General features: G+C 37.7%; 1 protein-coding gene across 1 annotated transcript in view; it reads right to left on the bottom strand.

Annotated features, from left to right (window-relative positions):
* LOC133541130 (glutamate receptor ionotropic, NMDA 2B-like) overlaps positions 1–19,462 on the bottom strand; it is a 553,382-nt gene that overhangs the window by 47,405 nt on the left and 486,515 nt on the right. The window contains exons 13-15 of the mRNA XM_061884238.1: positions 14,487–14,716; positions 14,253–14,413; positions 10,275–10,462 (exon numbers count right to left, since the gene is read on the bottom strand). Of these exons, the coding sequence (XP_061740222.1) occupies positions 10,275–10,462; positions 14,253–14,413; positions 14,487–14,716 (579 nt within the window). The remainder of the gene's footprint in view (positions 1–10,274; positions 10,463–14,252; positions 14,414–14,486; positions 14,717–19,462) is intronic.

Raw genomic sequence — 19,462 nt, 5'->3', positions numbered from 1 at the left:
GTGTACCTAATGTAGTGTCAGTAGGTGTACCTAATGTAGTGTCAGTAGGTGTACCAAATGTAGTGTCAGGTAGTGTACCTAATGTAGTGTCAGTAGGTGTACCTAATGTAGTGTCAGTAGGTGTACCAAATGTAGTGTCAGGTAGTGTACCTAATGTAGTGTCAGTAGGTGTACCTAATGTAGTGTCAGTAGGTGTACCTAATGTAGTGTCAGTAAGTGTACCTAATGTAGTGTCAGGTAAGTGTACCTAATGTAGTGTCAGGTAAGTGTACCTAATGTAGTGTCAGTAGGTGTACCTAATGTAGTGTCAGTAGGTGTACCTAATGTAGTGTCAGTAGGTGTACCTAATGTAGTGTCAGTAGGTGTACCTAATGTAGTGTCAGTAGGTGTACCTAATGTAGTGAGAGGGGAGGGGGGGTTGTGTTTGGGGGGTAGGCGCGGCCGTGGGGTGGTGGGGATTTGTTGGTCAGACTCAGGCCGGTGGTGGAGGTATGTGGGGGGGCGTGGCCTGCGGACCTGCAGCGAAGCGGTGTGTGCCAGGACCGGCTTCGAGTACAGCAGCAGGTGCGTAGATGACACACCTGAGAGTGTTTGCCTGATCACCTGTCGCTCTTTTAAAGGCAGCAGTCGGGAAGGAGAGGGGAGAGTTTTTGATGGTGGATGAGGGAAGAGGGACCCTTATTGAAAAATACATTTTTGTTCGCAATGTCCATCATTGGTGGTCCAAGGAACCCGGAGGAGTGAAATCTCCACAGGCACCGTGGAGTTATTGAATCCGTCTAGAGCTAGCTTGCGCAGTTAGTCGGTCAATTACCATATCTTCTGTTTTGTTTGATCTGCCGTTTTACTCCAGTTTTTCATGTACAATTTATAAAAAAATTAAAGTATGTAAATAAAAATTTACAAAATATTTCTGTGTAAATAACTCATTTCACAACATATACATCTGCGACTTATAGTCTGGTGCCGTTGAAAATGTACTTCCGGTTTCGCCCCTTAAACCGGAAGTGTCCGTCCATAGCGTTTCTACTCGTATGGATTCCTCATTCGTCACTGCAAACAACGTTTGTAAGTTTTACAATATAACTAAAACAATTCTTACTTAACAAAGCATCCCATGTGGGATGTCTGTAGGAGTGTTTTCATGCATATTTGTTAGCTTTTAGCATTAGCTAACATGCTAACACCTTTACGAGTGTTAACTTACAATGGCATTCTTTTTGTATTGTTCCAGTTCCGTAAATTCAACAAAACTTCCCTGTGGAGTTATTGAGTCTGTTTAGCTGATTAGAGAGCTCGCTTGTGCATTACCGTGACTTCTGTTTTGTTTGATCGGCCGTTTTACTGCTGTGCTTCATGTACAATTTGGAAACAATTGAAGTATGTAAATAAAGATTTACAAAATATTTCCGTGTACATAACTCCTTTCACAACATATATATCTGCGACTTATACTCTGTACCGTTGAAAATCTGCTTCCGGTTTCGCCCCTTGAACAGGAAGTGTCCGTCCATAGCGTTTTTACTCGTATGGATTCCTCCTTTGTCACTGCAAGCAACGTTTTTAAGTTTTACAATATAACTAAAACAATTCTTACTTAATAAAGCGTCCCATGTGGGATGTCTGTAGGAGAGTTTTCATGCTTTTTTTTACGTGCTTAGCTATTATGCTAACACATTTTGTTAGTGTTATTAACTTACAATGGCAAATTCCCCATAAATCTGACTGTTCAGCTGATTGGAGAGCTAGCGTATCAATGTCACAATCTCTCGAACATGATTACTGTAGCTCTAATAATATATATCTCATGAATAATTAATATAAATGTTATGTTAATTAATTATAAGCGCCATTTTGACTCCCCTTAACATCCGACCCCTTTCTAGGCCAACAGGAATGAGCGGGAGGGTGAGGCGCAGTCTCGCAATGTCACATTGAAACCCTGAGAAGGACTGGGTTTCAGTTTCACTTTTGCAGACCCACAGTGTCCAAACACACACCCACACAACAAACACAACTAATTTGACTCTTTGGGACGGTTAAAAAGTGCTTTTTTTCCCACCAGTCTGTCACTCGTTTTGTGGAGGGAGATCAAAATAAACTCAACTCTCTTTAGGGCACCCTCGTGTTTAGTGGGATGACCCACATTCTAACACACAAACGCACGCACGCACACACACACACACACACACACTGTCAAAATACACCAGGAGCTATGCTGACAACCCAAACTGGGACGCACGATAGCAGACCGACGTTGAATAATGTCAACTCAAGAGTTGAAATTTACCATACATATTTTTTTCCTACGCTTTGTACCCTGCGACTTATAAAACGGCGTGACTAAACCTACGGATTTTTCTTTGCTGACGACCATTATGCAAATACCGTAGATTAAAAAAATAAATAAATAAACAAGCAAAGACAATGAAAAGGTGTGTTATCGTACGTGCTGTGGCGTCAACTTTGGACCTAGGGGCCCTTCGATTGAGCCCGCGTGACGGCATGAGTTCAACTGGAGTGACTCAGGCCAGTAACCATGGAGTGTACTTTCTAGAGGGACTAAATGCTAAGTATGTATTTGTTTGACCCAATCCAAACAACCTTCCCTAGTCATGGCGCAGCAAAAAAAAAAAAATTAACCAGCAAAAAAAAGTCAACACACATGGTCACACATAACTCATCCTGCTCACTGAATGTTGTGGATATAATAAAAAAACAGCATTAAAAATTCAAAGTTGCACCAATTACATTGTTTATTGCAAGGCATAATGGGAAAAATGCAAAAGAATCCCCTCTCTCTACGTTTATCCATGTTTCGCGCATTTTCTAGGGACTACATGCAAAGCTTGAACTTGTTTGATCCATTCCAAACAACCTTCCCCAGTCATGGCGTAGAAACAAAATTTCAACCAGCGCAACACATGGTCACACATAACAGAACCTGCTCACTGAATGTTGACCAACCAGCATAAAAAAATCAAAGTTACGCCCATTTAAGTCCATTGCAAGGCATTATGGGAAAAATGCAAAAAAAACCCTCTCTCCACGTTTAACCATGTTTCGCCCATTTTCTAGGGACTACATGCATAGCATGTACTTGTTTGACCCAATACAAACAACCTTCCCTAGTCATGGCGCAGGAAAAAAAAATTAAACCAGCGAAAAAAGTCAACACACGTGGTCACACATAATACAACCTGCACACTGAATGTTGTGGATATTATTAAAAAAACGACCAACTAGCATAATAAAATTCAAAGTTACGCCCATTGCATTATTCATTGCAAGGCATAATGGGAAAAATGAAATAAATAAACATTTCTCTACGTTTAACCATGTTTTGCTCATTTTTCTAGGGCCTACACGAAAAGCATTGTACTTTTTTGACCCACTCCAAACAACCTTCCCTAGTCATGGCGCAGGAAAAAAAATAAATCTACCAGCGAAAAAAGTCCACACACATGGTCACACATAACACAACCTGCTCACTGAATGTTGTGGATTTTATGCGAAAAAACAACAACATCCAACCAGCAGAAAAAATTCTAAGCTACGCCCATTGCATTGTTCATTGCAAGGCATGATGGGAAAAATGCAAAAAAACCCCTCTCTCTATGTGTAACCATGTTTCGCCCATTTTCTAGGGTCTACATGCATAGCATGTACTTGTTTGACCCAATCAAAGCTACCGTTCCTAGTCATGGCGAAGAAAAAAAAAAATTCAACCAGCGAAAAAAGTCAACACACATCGTCACACATAACAGAACCTGCTCACTGAATGTTGACCAACCAGCATAAGAAATTCTAAATTCTAAGTCCATTGCAAGGCATGATGGGAAAAATGCAAACCATGTTTCGCCCATTTTCTAGGGACTACATACATAGCATGTACTTGTTTGACCCAATACAAACAACCTTCCCTAGTCATGGCGTGGGAAAAAAAAAAATTAAACCTGTGAAAAAAGTCAACACACATGGTCACACATAACACAACCTGCACACTGAATGTTGTGGATATTATTAAAAAAACGACCAACCAGCATAAAAAAATTCAAAGTTACGCCCATTGCATTGTTCATTGCAAGGCATAATGGGAAAAATGCAAAAAAAACAAACCCATCCCTCTACGTTTAACCATGTTTCGCTCATTTTTCTAGGGACTACATTAAAAGCATGTACTTTTTTGACCCAATCCAAACAACCTTCCCTTGTCATGGCGCAGAATAAAAAAATTAAACCAGCGAAAAAAGTCAACACACATGGTCACACATAACACAACCTGCTCACTGAATTATAAAAAATGACCAATCAGCATACTTATTCTAAGTAACGCCCATTGCATTGTTCATTGCAAGACATCATGGGAAAAATGCAAAAAAATAAAAACTCTCTCGTTTAACCATGTTTCACGCATTTTCTAGGGACTACACAAAGCATGTACTTGTTTGACACAATCCAAACAACTTTCCCGAAGTCATGGCGCAGAAAAAAAAAAATCAACCAGCGCAAAAACTCAACACACATGGTCACACAGAACACAACCTGCTCACTGAATGTTGTGGATATTATAAAATAACGCCCAACCAGCATACAAATTCTAAGTCCATTGCAAGGCATGATGGGAAAAATGCAAAATAATAAAAAAAAAACTCTTTATGTTTAACTATGTTCCCCGGCCAAATTTTTTTTTTTAAGCACAATCCCTGTCAGATAATTTAGACACCGTGGGCCAGACCGAGCTTTGAACCGGAAGTACAATAGCCGTTCGGTCTCCTTGCCACCCATACCGTTTCCAGTCATATGGATTCTTCATTCGTCATTCCGAGCAACGTTAGTAAGTTTTACAAATTGACTAAAACATATTTTGCATGTGCGGTGTCTGTCAGAGTGTTTTCAGGCATATTTGTACTTGATACCGTGATGTAATGAGGGTAGCGTCGTTAGCATTTGCTAATATGTTAACACATTTACGAGTGTCTGTTTTAGTATTATGAACTTACAATGTCATTCCTTTTTCAGTTTCAGTTGCGTAAATTCACCAAAACGTCACTGTTGCGGAACGAGTGGGTCCATGACTATGACTTCTGTTTTGTTTGATCAGCCGTTTTACTGCCGTGTTATTTGGAAACAATTAAGGTATGTAAACAAACATTTACCATACATTTCCGTGTTGATAACTCATCACATATATGACACCGTTAATAAAAACATTGGTATTTGAAAATATTGCCACTATTATTAATTTCATTGACTAATACCTTTTATCAATCGAAACGAAATCACACCGACGAAGAAGATAACCAAATTAACTGATGAACAAAAATGAGATGAAATCGTTGAAAAATGCAACCTTATTGAGATTCATGTTGTAGAACGGTGGGACAATCTATTGAAAACCTGTATTTTGTGAGGGTTTTGTTTGATCAGATGTTTTACTGCCCTGTCACGGACACCGTTAGGAAAAAATTAAGGTATGTAAACAAACATTTACAGAAAATTTCAGAGTAAATAACTCATTTCACAACGTATACAGCTGCCACTTATAGTCCAGTGCGGCTAATATATGGAAATATGTTAAAATTACAGAATGTATGAAATAAGGCCACAACAAGAACGTCTCAAAAAGTGATAAGACATGATCAGCAATTCAATAAAGGCAAAAATACGTGAGAATTGATATTGATTTATTTGAAAAAAGGTTTTTACGCTTGTTGACTATTGAATTTATTGATTTGTTCCATGGAATGTTGGCATGACAAAGTCTATACACACATCTTATTCTTAATTGTATACCTGCGCTTGAAACTCTTGTATCGGCTCTACGACGATGGTGCAGGTGTACCTAATAAAGTGTCCTTTGAAAAGCCAAAAACTCTTGTATCTGATCGACCACAATGGTGCAGGTGTACCTAATAAAGTGTATTTTTAAAGCTTCCAACTCTTGTATCGGATCTATGATGATGGTGCAGGTGTACCTAATAAAGTGTCCTCTGGAAAGCTTCCAACTCTTGTATCGGATCCAAGACGACGGTGCAGGTATACCTAATAAAGTGTCCTTTAAAAAGCTTCCAACTCTTTTATCGGATCAACGACAATGGTGTAAGGTGTACCTAATAAAGTGTCTTTTTACAAAGATTCCAACTGTTGTATCGGATGTATGATGATGGTGTAGGTTTACCTAATAAAGGGTCCTTTGGTTAGCTTCCAACTCTTGTATCAAATCCACGACGACGGTGCAGGTGTACCTAATAAAGTGTCCATTGAAAAGCTTCCAACTCTTGTATCGGATCTACGACAATGGTGTAGGTGTACCTAATAAAGTGTCCTGCATGGAACAAACTCTTGTATCGGATCTACAACAATGGTGCAGGTGTACCTAATAAAGTGTCTTTTTAAAGCACCCAACTCTTTTTTCGGATGTATGATGATGGTGGTGCAGGTGTACCTAATAAAGTGTCCTCTGCATAGCTTCCAACTCTTGTATCGGATGTATGATGATGGTGCAGGTGTACCTAATAAAGTGTCCTTTGGATAGCTTCCAACTCTTGTATCGGATCCATGATGACGGTGCAGGTGTACCTAATAAAGTGTCCTTTGAAAAGCTTCCAACTCTTTTATCGGATCAACGACAATGGTGCAGGTGTACCTAATAAAGTGTATTTTTAAAGCTTCCAATCTTTGTATCGGATCTATGATGAATGTGCAGGTGTATCTAATAAAGTGTCCTCTGGAAAGCTTCCAACTCTTGTATCGGATCTACGACGACGGTGCAGGTGTACCTAATATAGTGACCTTTGAAAAAATACAAACTCTTGTATCGGCTCTACGACGATGGTGCAGGTGTACCTAATAAAGTGTCCTTTGAAAAGCCAAAAACTCTTGTATCGGATCTACGAGAATGGTGCAGGTGTACCTAATAAAGTGTCTTTTTAAAGCTTCCAACTCTTGTATCGTATCTATGATGATGGTGCAGGTTTACCTAATAAAGTGTCCCCTGGAAAGCTTCCAACTCTTGTATCGGATTTACAACAATGGTGTAGGTGTACCTAATAAAGTGTCCTGCACAGAACAAACTCTTGTATCGGATCTACAACAATGGTGCAGTTGTACCTAATAAAGTGTCTTTTTAAAGCTTCCAACTCTTTTTTCGGATGTATGATGATGGTGCAGGTGTACCTAATAAAGTGTCCTTTGGATAGCTTCCAACTCTTGTATCGGATGTATGATGATGGTGCAGGTGTACCTAATAAAGTGTCCATTGGATAGCTTCCAACTCTTGTATCGGATCCATGATGACGGTGCAGGTGTACCTAATAAAGTGTCCTTTGAAAAGCTTCCAACTCTTTTATCGGATCAACGACAATGGTACAGGTGTACCTAATACAGTGTCTTTTTAAAGCTTCCAACTCTTGTATCGTATCTATGATGATGGTGCAGGTTTACCTAATAAAGTGTCCCCTGGAAAGCTTCCAACTCTTGTATCGGATTTACGACAACGGTGCAGGTGTACCTAATACAGTGACCTTTGAAAAAATACAAACTCTTGTATCGGATCTATGACAATGGTGCAGGTGTACCTAATAAAGTGTCTTTTTAAAGCTTCCAACTCTTGTATCGGATCTATGATGATGGTGCAGGTGTACCTAATAAAGTGTCCCCTGGAAATTTTCCAACTCTTGCATCGGATCTACGACGACGGTGCAAGTGTACCTAATACAGTGACCTTTGAAAAAATACAAACTCTTGTATCGGATCCACGACGACGGTGCAGGTGTACCTAATAAAGTGTCCTTTGAAAAGCTTCCAACTCTTGTATCGGATCTACGACAATGGTGCAGGTGTACCTAGTAAAGTGTCTTATAAAGCTTCCAACTTTTGTATCGGATCTATGATGATGGTGAAGGTGTACCTAATAAAGTGTCGTCTGGAAAGCTTCCAACTCTTGTATCGGATCTACGACGACGGTGCAGGTGTACCTATTAAAGTGTCCTTTGAAAAGCTTCCAACTCTTGTATCGGATCTACAACAATGCTGCAGGTGTACCTAATAAAGTGTGTTTTCAAAGCTTCCATTTCTTGTATCGGATCTATGATGATGGTGCAGGTGTACCTAATAAAGTGTCCCCTGGAAAGCTTCCAACTCTTGTATCGATCTAAGACAATGGTGCAGGTGTACCTAATAAAGTGTCTTTTTAAAGCTTCCAACTCTTGTATCGGATCTATGACAATGGTGCAGGTGTACCTATTGAAATGTATTTTCAAAACTTCCAACTGTTGTATGGGATCTATGGCGATGGTGCAGGTGTATCTAATAAAGTGTCTTTTGAAAAGCTTCCAACTCTTGTATCGGATCTACGGCAATGGTTTAGGTGTATCTAATAAAGTGTCTTTTGAAAAGCTTCCAACCCTTGTATCGGATCCGCGACGATGGTGCAGGTGTACCTATTGAAGTGTCTTTTCAAAGTTTCCAACTCTTGTATCCGATTTACGACAACAGTGCAGGTGTACCTAATAAAGTGTCTTTTTAAAGCATCCAACTCTTGTATCGGATCTATGATGATGGTGCAGGTTTACATAATAAAGTGTCCCCTGGAAAGCTTCCAACTGTTGTATTGGATCTATGACGACGGTGCAGGTGTACCTAATACACTGACCTTTGAAAAAATACAAACTCTTGTATCGGATCCACGACAATGGTGCAGGTGTACCTAAAAAGTGTCTTTTTAAAGCTTCCAACTCTTGTATCGGATGTATGATGATGGTGCAGGTGTACCTAATAAAGTGTCCTTTGGATAGCTTCCAACTCTTGTATCGGATCCGCGATGACGGTGCAGGTGTACCTAATAAAGTGTCCTTTAAAAAGCTTCCAACTCTTTTATCGGATCAACGACAATGGTGCAGGTGTACCTAATAAAGTGTCTTTTTAAAGCTTCCAACTCTTGTATCAGATCTACGGCAATGGTGCAGGTGTACCTAATAAAGTGTCCTTTGAAAAGCTTCCAACTCTTGTATCGGACCTATGACGACGGTGCAGGTGTACCTAATACAGTGACCTTTGAAAAAATACAAACTCTTGTATCGGATCCACGACGACGGCGCAGGTGTACCTAATAAAGTGTCCTTTGAAAAGCCACAATCTCTTGTATCTGATCTACGACAATGGTGCAGGTGTACCTAATAAAGTGTCTTTTTAAAGCTTCCAACTCTTGTATCGGATGTATGATGATGGTGCAGGTGTACCTAATAAAGTGTCCTTTTAAAGCTTCCAACTCTTGTATCTGATCTACGACAATGGTGCAGGTGTACCTAATAAAGTGTCTTTTTAAAGCTTCCAACTCTTGTATCTGATCTACGACAATGGTGCAGGTGTACCTAATAAAGTGTCTTTTTAAAGCTTCCAACTCTTGTATCTGATCTACGACAATGGTGCAGGTGTACCTAATAAAGTGTCTTTTTAAAGCTTCCAACTCTTGTATTGGATCCACGATGACGGTGCAGGTGTACCTAATAAAGTGTCCTTTAAAAAGCTTCCAACTCTTTTATCGGATCAACGACAATGGTGCAGGTGTACCTAATAAAGTGTATTTTTAAAGCTTCCAACTCTTGTATCGGATCTACGGCAATGGTGCAGGTGTACCTAATAAAGTGTCCTTTGAAAAGCTTCCAACTTTTGTATCGGATCTATGACGTGGTGCAAGTGTACCCAATAAAGTGTCCTTTGAAAAGCCACAAACTCTTGTATCGGATCTATGACAATGGTGCAGGTGTACCTAATAAAGTGTCTTTTGGATATCTTCTATCTCTTCTATCGGATCCACGACGACGGTGCAAGTGTACCTAATAAAGTGTCCTTTGAAAAGCTTCCAACTCTTGTATCGGATCTACGACAATGGTGCAGGTTTATCTAATAAAGTGTCTTTTGAAAAGCTTCCAACTCTTGTATCGGATCTGCGACGAGAGTGCAGGTGTACCTATTGAAGTGTCTTTTCAAAGGTTCCAAATCTTGTATGGGATCTATGGCGATGGTGCAGGTGGTTCTAATAAAGTGTCTTTTGAAAAGCTTCCAACTCTTGTAGCGGATCTGCGACGATGGTGCAGGCGTACCTAATATACGGAAATATGTTTTTTTTCTTGGGAAATTTAGTGGGTGTGGCTTTATAGTCCGGAAAATGCGGTAATTGGTCCCAAAAATGTCCTACTACCACAAGTACCCCGTGCTGTCCTTGAATTTAGTTTGGTGGCGTTAAAACAAATAATAAGAAGATGTCTCACCGTCTCCAAAGAGCTGCAGGATGGCTAAGTCCACGTGTCTCTTCCAGAGCGACTCCTTCTGGATGGCGATGCCGTAGCCGGTGGTGGCGAAGATGTAGCCGCTGCCGATGGTCACCAGCTTGCAGCCCTCGTCCCTGCCCGCCTTGTAGTTGAGCACGGCCGCGTCGTAAATGAAAGCGTCGAGTTTGCTAATGAAAGAGGGGAGGGAGATAGGTTGCACTTAATTAGCACTTAGGAGCAAGACGCGGCGGCGACAACATTCCAATTAATTTGCTAAAGAGCGCCACGCCGCTGGTAAGTGGCCGAGGCCGGAGTCGGCTCGTAAGGGGGGGACTGGAGACTGAAGAGGCAACAACAAGTCAAGGAGCACAAAATAAGAGCGGGAAAATGATATTAATAATAAATAAATATTTTTTTATAATTACTGAAATTTGTCATTAATTAAATTCGGGATTAAATACTTAATGAAAGTATTTAATTTAAAATAACATTTAAATTATTTCATTATTTAATGAATTATTCAACATTTTTTTTATTATTCATATGATTATTTGGTTTCGATTCAAATCAATGTAATTACTTATGTATTTTCACAGACCAATCCGGCGTTAGATCCCGCCCACTGACTTTGAGGGCGGAGTTTAAAATTAACAAATGAAGCGCCAAGTTGAATAAATGAACATTTGAGTCGTAACCCTAAATGCGTCATGATTTCATTAAGATCGTGAAATAATTACATCACTAAATAATTGAATCATGAAATCATGAATCGAATCATGAAATATTGAATTAAATGATGAAATCATGAGTAAAATCAGAGAAAAAAATAAATCAAAAATTAATTCAGGGATGAAATCATAAATCAAATCACGACACAACTAAACCAATTCAAGGATGAAATCAAGAATAAAATAATTAAATCGAATTCAAGGGTTAAATCATGAATCAAATCCTGAAATTAAATCAATAATTATTTCAAGGATGAAATCATGGATCAAATCATTAAATAATTAAATCAATCATGAATAAATCATGAAGTCATTAATTAAATGATGAAATCATGAATCAAATTGAAGTAAATAAATCAATACTTAATTCAGGGATTAAATCATGTGTCAAATCACAGCATAATTAAATCAATGATTATATGAAGGATGAAATCAAGAATCAAATCATGAAATTATTGAAACAAACTCGAGGTTGACATGAATGAAATCATGAAATTAAATCAATAACTATTTCAAGGATGAAGTCATGAATCAAATCATGAAATAAATAAATAATTAAATGATGAAATCATGAAATAATTAAATAAATAAGTAATTCAAGGAGGAAATCATAAATCAAATCATGAAAAAAAAATTAATCAAATTATGAAATCATGAAATATTCAAATCAATAGGTAAATCAAGGATGAAATCATGAATCAAATCATGAACTACTTGAATCAATAAATAATTAAATGAGGAAATCATGAAATAATTAAATCAATAATTAATTCAAGGTTGAAATCAAGAATCAAATCATGAATTAGATAATTAATCAAATTATGAAATCAAGAATCAAATCAGGAAAAACTTTAATCAAAAATTAATTCAGGGATGACATGGTGAATCAAATCATGACATAATTAAATCTATTATTAATTCAAGGGTGAAATCAAGAATCAAATCATGAAATAACTGAATCAAATTCAAGGGTGACATCATGAATCAAATCATGAAATTAAATCAATAACTATTTCAAGGATGAAATAATTGATCAAATCATTAAATAATTAAATCAATGATTGATTAAATAATGAAATCATGAAATAATTAAATCAATAATTAATTCAAGGTTGATATCAAGAAACAAATAATCAAATCATGAATTCAATAATTATCAAAATTATGAAATCTACAATCAAATCAGGAAAAAATGTAATCAATAATTAATTCAGGGATGAAATCAATCAAATCATGAATTAATAATTAATTATGCAATTAAGTTATCAAATTAAATTCACATTAAGTATTTAATTTAAAAAACATGCATTTAAATCTAATTGTAATTAATTATTGACGCATTAAAGACAGGGAATTGATTTTGATTGATTTGAAAAAAAGTTTTTACGCTTGTTACCAAATTGAATTTAGTGATTTATTCCACGGAATGTTGGCATGACAAAGTCCATACACTGGTGTACCTAATAAAGTGTCCTTTGAAAATGTACAAACTCTCGTATCGGATCTACAACGATGGTGCAGGTGTACCTGATAAAGAGTTCTTAGCAAAGCTTCCAGCTTTTGTATTGGATCTACAACGATGGTGCAGGTGTACCTAATAAAGTGTCCTTTGAAAAGCTACCAACTCTGGTATCGAATCTACGACGATGGTGCAGGTGTACCTATTAACGTGACCTTTGAAAAGCTTCCAACTCTTGTGTCGGATCTACGACAACGGTGCAGGTGTACCTAATAAAGTGTCTTTTTAAAGCTTCCAACTCTTGTATCGGATCTACGACGATGGTGCAAGTGTACCTAATACAGTGTCCTTTGAAAAGCTTCCAACTCTTGTGTCGGATCTACGACAACGGTGCAGGTGTACCTAATAAAGTGTCTTTTTAAAGCTTCCAACTCTTGTATCGGATCTACGACGATGGTGCAAGTGTACCTAATACAGTGTCCTTTGAAAAGCTTCCAGCTCTTGTATGGGATCTACGACGATGGTGCAGGCTTACCCAATAACATGTCCTTTGAAAAGCTTCCAACTCTTGTATCGGATCCACGACAATGGTGCAGGTGTACCTAATAAAGTGTCCCTTGAAAGCTTCCAACTCTTGTGTCGGATCTACGACGATGGTGCAGGTGTACCTAATAAAGTGTCCTTTGAACGCTTCTAACTCTTGTACTGATCTACGACGATGGTGCATGTGTACCTAATGTAGTGTCCTTTGAAAAGCTTCCAACTCTTGTATCGGATCTACGACAATGGTGCAGGTGTACCTAATACAGTATCCTTAGTGTAGGATCTACGACGATGGTGCAGGTGCACCTAATACATTGTCCTTTGAAAAGCTTCCAACTCTTGTATCGGATCTACGACGATGGTGCAGGTGCACCTAATACATTGTCCTTTGAAAAGCTTCCAACTCTTGTATCGGATCTACGACGATGGTGCAGGTGTACCTAATACATTGTTCTTTGAAAAGCTTCCAACTCTTGTATCGGATCTACGACGGTGGTGCAGGTGTACCTAATAAAGTGTCCTTTGAAAGCTTCCAACTCTTGTGTCGGATCTACGACGATGGTGCAGGTGTAGCTAATGAAGTGTCCTTTGAAAAGCTTCCCACTTTTGTGTCGGATCTACGACGATGGTGCAGGTTTATCCAATAACCTGTCCTTTGAAAAGCTTTCAATTCTTGTATGGGATCTACGACGATGGTGCAGGTGTACCTAATAAGGTGTCCTTTGAAAACTTCCAACTCTTGTGTTGGATCTACGACGATGGTGCAGGTGTACCTAATGCAGTGTTTATTGAAAAGCTTTCAGCTCTTGTATGGGATCTACGACGATGGTGCAGGCTTACCCAATAACATGTCCTTTGAAAAGCTTCCCAGTTTTGTGTCGGATCTACGACGATGGTGCAGGTGTACCTAATACAGTGTCCTTTGAAAAGCTTTCAACTCTTGTATGGGATCTATGACGATGGTGCAGGTGTACCTAATAAGGTGTCCTTTGAAAACTTCCAACTCTTGTGTCGGATCTACGACGATGGTGCAGGTGTACCTAATGCAGTGTTTTTTGAAAAGCTTCCAGCTCTTGTGTCGGATCTAAGACGATGGTGCAGGTGTGCCTAATAAAGTGTCCTGCACGAAACAAACTCTTGTATCGGATGTACGACGATGGTGCAGGTGTGCCTAATAAGATGTCCTCTAAAAAAGCAACGCTGGCCAACTAATTAAAATGGAGTAAGTTCAAGTCTTGGTTTCCTCACCCAGCTTTAAGACTTTGCAGCGCCTCTTCGACGTTTCTCTGGTGGAACTTGGTCATGTAACCGTGCATCTCCGGGTAGTTGTTCCTGATGTTCCTCTCCGTGCTCCCGTTTGGGACCGTGCCGAAACGGAACGGCGGCGAGAAGTCGTTTGGGCTCTGGAACTACAAGAAGGAAGACCGAAGGCGTGTCAGCCGGAGAAGACCACCCCGAAGACCAAGAGGCGGATCAGAGAACCTTTTTGTCTGAGAGTCCGGACACCTGGTCCACGTATTCCTCCTGGATCATGAAGGCGGCCAGGTTGGCGGTGTAGGAGGCCAGGAAGATGACGGCGAAGAAGGCCCAAACGGACACCATGATCTTGCTGGTGGTACCTTTGGGGTTCTGCACCGGCACGGAGTTGTTGAAGACCAGACCCCACAGCAGCCAGATGGCCTTGCCGATGGTGAAGGAGGGGCCATGCGGTTCTGAAGGAAACGTGGCCAAGGTTTAGGACAACTGTTCAAATATTCATTTTAATGGCAAAACCTCCTGTCTGATCACATCTAAATGTAAAATATTCTCCATCAAGGAAATATAAATTTTAATTAAAAAAAAATTCCTGTCCGATCACATGATTGGTTAAATCCTTCTCTATCGAGGAAGTATTTTTCTTGTCGGATTTTTTCAGTTACACATTTTAGAAACATTTTAATGCAAAACACAAATGTCCACTGCAGTGGACATAAAAGTTTTGTCCGTCTCTTGTCAGAGTTACATGTTTTAGGAAAATTTGTCCACTGCAGTGGACATTAATCATTTGTCTGTATTTTGTCAGAAGTACACAATTTAGCAAAAAAAAAATGTTACGCATACACAAATGTCCACTGCAGTGGACATAAAAGTTTTGTACGTCTCTTGTCAGAGTTACATGTTTTAGGAAAATTTGTCCACTGCAGTGGACATTAATCATTTGTCTGTATTTTGTCAGAAGTACACAAATTAGAAAAAAGAAAAAAAAAAAATGTTACGCATACACACATGTCCACTCCAGTGGACATACATTTTTTGTACGTCTCTTGACAGAGTTACATGTTTTAGGAAAAGTTTGTCCACTGCAGTGGACATTAATCATCTGTCTGTATTTAGTCAGAAGTACACATATTAGAAAAAAGAAAAAAAAAAAATGTTACGCATACACACATGTCCACTCCAGTGGACATACATTTTTTGTACGTCTCTTGTCAGAGTTACACGTTTTAGGAAAAGTTTGTCCACTGCAGTGGACATTAATCATTTGTCTGTATTTTGTCAGAAGTACACAAATTAGAAAAAAGAAAAAAAATGTTACACATAAGCACATGTCCACTCCAGTGGACATTTATTTTTGTCCGTCTTTTTTCAGAGTTACACATTTTAGAACCATTTTTTTATGCAAAACACAAATGTCCACTGCAGTGGAAATAAATGTGTGTTTATCTTTTGTCAGAGTTACGCATTTTTGGAACATTCTGTCCACTGGAGTGGACATAATCTTTTGTCTGTATTTTGTCAGAAGTACACAATTTAGCAAAAAAAAAATGTTACGCATACACACGTGTCCACTGCAGTGGACATTAATTTTTGTCTGTCATTTGTCAGAGTTACACATTTTAGAAACATTTTTATGCAAAACACGAACGTCCACTGCAGTGGTCATTTATTTTGGTCAGCCTTTTGCCAGAGTTACACATTTTAGGAAAATGTTTATACGAAACATGTGTCCGCTGCAGTGGACAATAATCTTTTGTCAGAATTACCCAATTTAGAAAAAAAAAAATGTTACGTATACATACATTTTTGTCTGTCTTTACACATTTTAGACCTTTTTTTTTTTACAAAACACAAATGTCCACTGCAGTGGACATTTATTTTTGTCCGTCTTTTTTCAGAATTACACATTTCAGATTTTTTTTAATGCAAAACACAAATGTCCACTGGAATGGACATACATTTTTGTTTATCTTTTGTCAGACTTACGCATTTTTGGAACATTTTGTCCACTGGAGTGGACATAATATTTGTTCTGTATTTTGTCAGAAGTACACAATTTAGCAAAAAAAATGTTACGCATACACACATGTCCACTGCAGTGGACATTAATTTTTGTCTATCGTTTGTCAGAGTTACACATTTTAGAAACATTTTTATGCAAAACACAAACGTCCACTGCATTGGTCATTTAATTTGGTCGGCTTTTTGCCAGAGTTATACATTTTAGGAAATGTTTTTATACAAAACATGTGTCCGCTGCAGAGGATAATAATCTTTTGTCAGAATTACACAATTTAGATTTTTTTTTTTTTTACGCATACACACATGTCCACTCCAGTGGACATTAATATTTTGTCTGTCTCCTGTCAGAGTTACACATTTTAGGAAAATGTTGTCCACTGCGGTGGACATTAATCATTTGTCTGGATTTAGTCAGAAGTACACAAATTAGAAAAAAGAAAAAAACTGTTACACATAAGCACATGTCCACTCCAATGGACATTTATTTTTGTTTATCTTTTGTCAGAGTTACACATTTTAGGAACATTCTGTCCACTGGAGTGGACATAATCTTTTGTCTGTATTTTGTCAGAAGTACTTAATTTAGCAAAAAAAAAAAAAAAAAATGTTACGCATACACACATGTCCACTGCAGTGGACATTATTTTTTGTCCATCGTTTGTCAGAGTTACACATTTTAGAAACATTTTTATGCAAAACACAAAAGTCCACTGCAGTGGTCATTTATTTTGGTCGGCCTTTTGCCCGAGTTACACATTTTAGGAAAATGTTTATACAAAACATGTGTCCGCTGCAGTGGACAATAATCTTTTGTCAGAATTACACAATTTAGAAAAAAAAAAAAATGTTTCGTATACACACATGTCCACTCCAGTGGACATTAATTTTTGTATGTCTTTTGTCAGTTACACATTTTGGAAAAAATTCTATGCAAACACAAATGTCCACTGCAGTGGACATTATTTGTGTCCGTCTCTTGTCAGAATTACACATTTTAAGAAAATCTTGTCAACTGCAGTGGACATTAATCATTTGTCTGTATTTTGTCAGAAGTACACAAATTACAAAAAAGAAAAAAAAAGTTACACATAAGCACATGTCCAAACCAGTGGACATTTATTTTCGTCTGTCTTTTTTCAGAGTTACCCATTTTAGAAACATTTTTTTATGCCAAACACAAATGTCCACCGCAGTGGACATAAATGTTTGTTTATCTTTTGTCAGAGTTACGCATTTTTGGAACATTTTGTCCACTGGAGTGGACATAATCTTTGTTCTATATTTATTCAGGAGTACACAATTTAGCAAAAAAAAATGTTACGCATACACACATGTCCACTGCAGTGGACATTAATTTTTGTATGTCTTTTGTCAATACACATTTTGGAAACATTTCTATGCAAACACAAATGTCCACTGAAGTGGACATTAATTTGTTTCTGTCTCTTGTCAAAATTACACATTTTAGGAAAATTTTGCCCACTGCAGTGGACATTAATTATTTGTCTGTATTTTATCAGAAGTACACAAATTAGAAAAAAGAAAAAACATGTTACACATCAGACATGTCCACTCCAGTGGACATTTATTTGTGTCTGTCTTTTTTCAGAGTTAGACATTTTAGAATTTTTTTTAATGCAAAACACAAATGTCCACTGCAGTGGACATACATTTTTGTTTATCTTTTGTCAGAGTTACACCTTTTTGGAACATTTTGTCCACTGAAGTGGACATAATCTTTGTTCTGTATTTTGTCGGAAGTATTTAATTTAGCAAAAAAAAAAAAAAAATGTTACGCATACACACATGTACACTGCAGTGGACATTATTTTTTGTCCATCGTTTGTCAGAGTTACACATTTTAGAAACATTTTTATGCAAAACACAAACGTCCACTGCAGTGGTCATTTATTTTGGTCGGCCTTTTGCCCGAGTTACACATTTTAGGAAAATGTTTATACAAAACATGTGTCTGCTGCAGTGGACAATAATCTTTTGTCAGAATTACATAATTTAGAAAAAAATTTAGAAAAAAAAAAATGTTACGTATACACACATTTCCACTCCAGTGGACATAAATTTTTGTATGTCTTTTGTAAGTTACACATTTTGGAAAAAATTCTATGCAAACACAAATGTCCACTGCAGTGGACATTATTTGTGTCCGTCTCTTGTCAGAATTACACATTTTAAGAAAATCTTGTCAACTGCAGTGGACATTAATCATTTGTCTGTATTTTGTCAGAAGTACAAAAATTACAAAAAAGAAAAAAAAAGTTACACATAAGCACATGTCCAAACCAGTGGACATTTATTTTTGTCTGTCTTTTTTCAGAGTTACCCATTTTAGAAACATTTTTTATGCCAAACACAAATGTCCACCGCAGTGGACATAAATGTTTGTTTATCTTTTGTCAGAGTTACGCATTTTTGGAACATTTTGTCCACTGGAGTGGACATAATCTTTGTTCTATATTTATTCAGGAGTACACAATTTAGCAAAAAAAAATGTTACGCATACACACATGTCCACTGCAGTGGACATTAATTTTTGTATGTCTTTTGTCAGTTACACATTTTGGAAACATTTCTATGCAAACACAAATGTCCACTGCAGTGGACATTAATTTGTGTCTGTCTCTTGTCAAAATTACACATTTTAGGAAAATTTTGCCCACTGCAGTGGACATTAATCATTTGTCTGTATTTTGTCAGAAGTACACAAATTAGAAAAAAGAAAAAAAATGTTACACATCAGACATGTCCACTCCAGTGGACATTTATTTGTGTCTGTCTTTTTTCAGAGTTACACATTTTAGAATTTTTTTTATGCAAAACACAAATGTTCACTGCAGTGGACATACATTTTTGTTTATCTTTTGTCAGAGTTACACCTTTTTGGAACATTTTGTCCAATGAAGTGGACATAATCTTTGTTCTGTATTTTGTCGGAAGTATTTAATTTAGCAAAAAAAAAAAAAAAAATGTAACGCATACACACATGTACACTGCAGTGGACATTATTTTTTGTCCATCGTTTGTCAGAGTTACACATTTTAGAAACATTTTTATGCAAAACACAGAAGTCCACTGCAGTGGTCATTTATTTTGGTCGGCCTTTTGCCCGAGTTACACATTTTAGGAAAATGTTTATACAAAACATGTGTCCGCTGCAGTGG

Source organism: Nerophis ophidion, linkage group LG23 (assembly GCF_033978795.1).
Source record: "Nerophis ophidion isolate RoL-2023_Sa linkage group LG23, RoL_Noph_v1.0, whole genome shotgun sequence".
Taxonomy (NCBI): domain Eukaryota; kingdom Metazoa; phylum Chordata; class Actinopteri; order Syngnathiformes; family Syngnathidae; genus Nerophis; species Nerophis ophidion.
The sequence above is the reverse complement of the archived record's forward strand: the minus strand, read 5'-3'. Positions and strand labels throughout refer to the sequence as shown.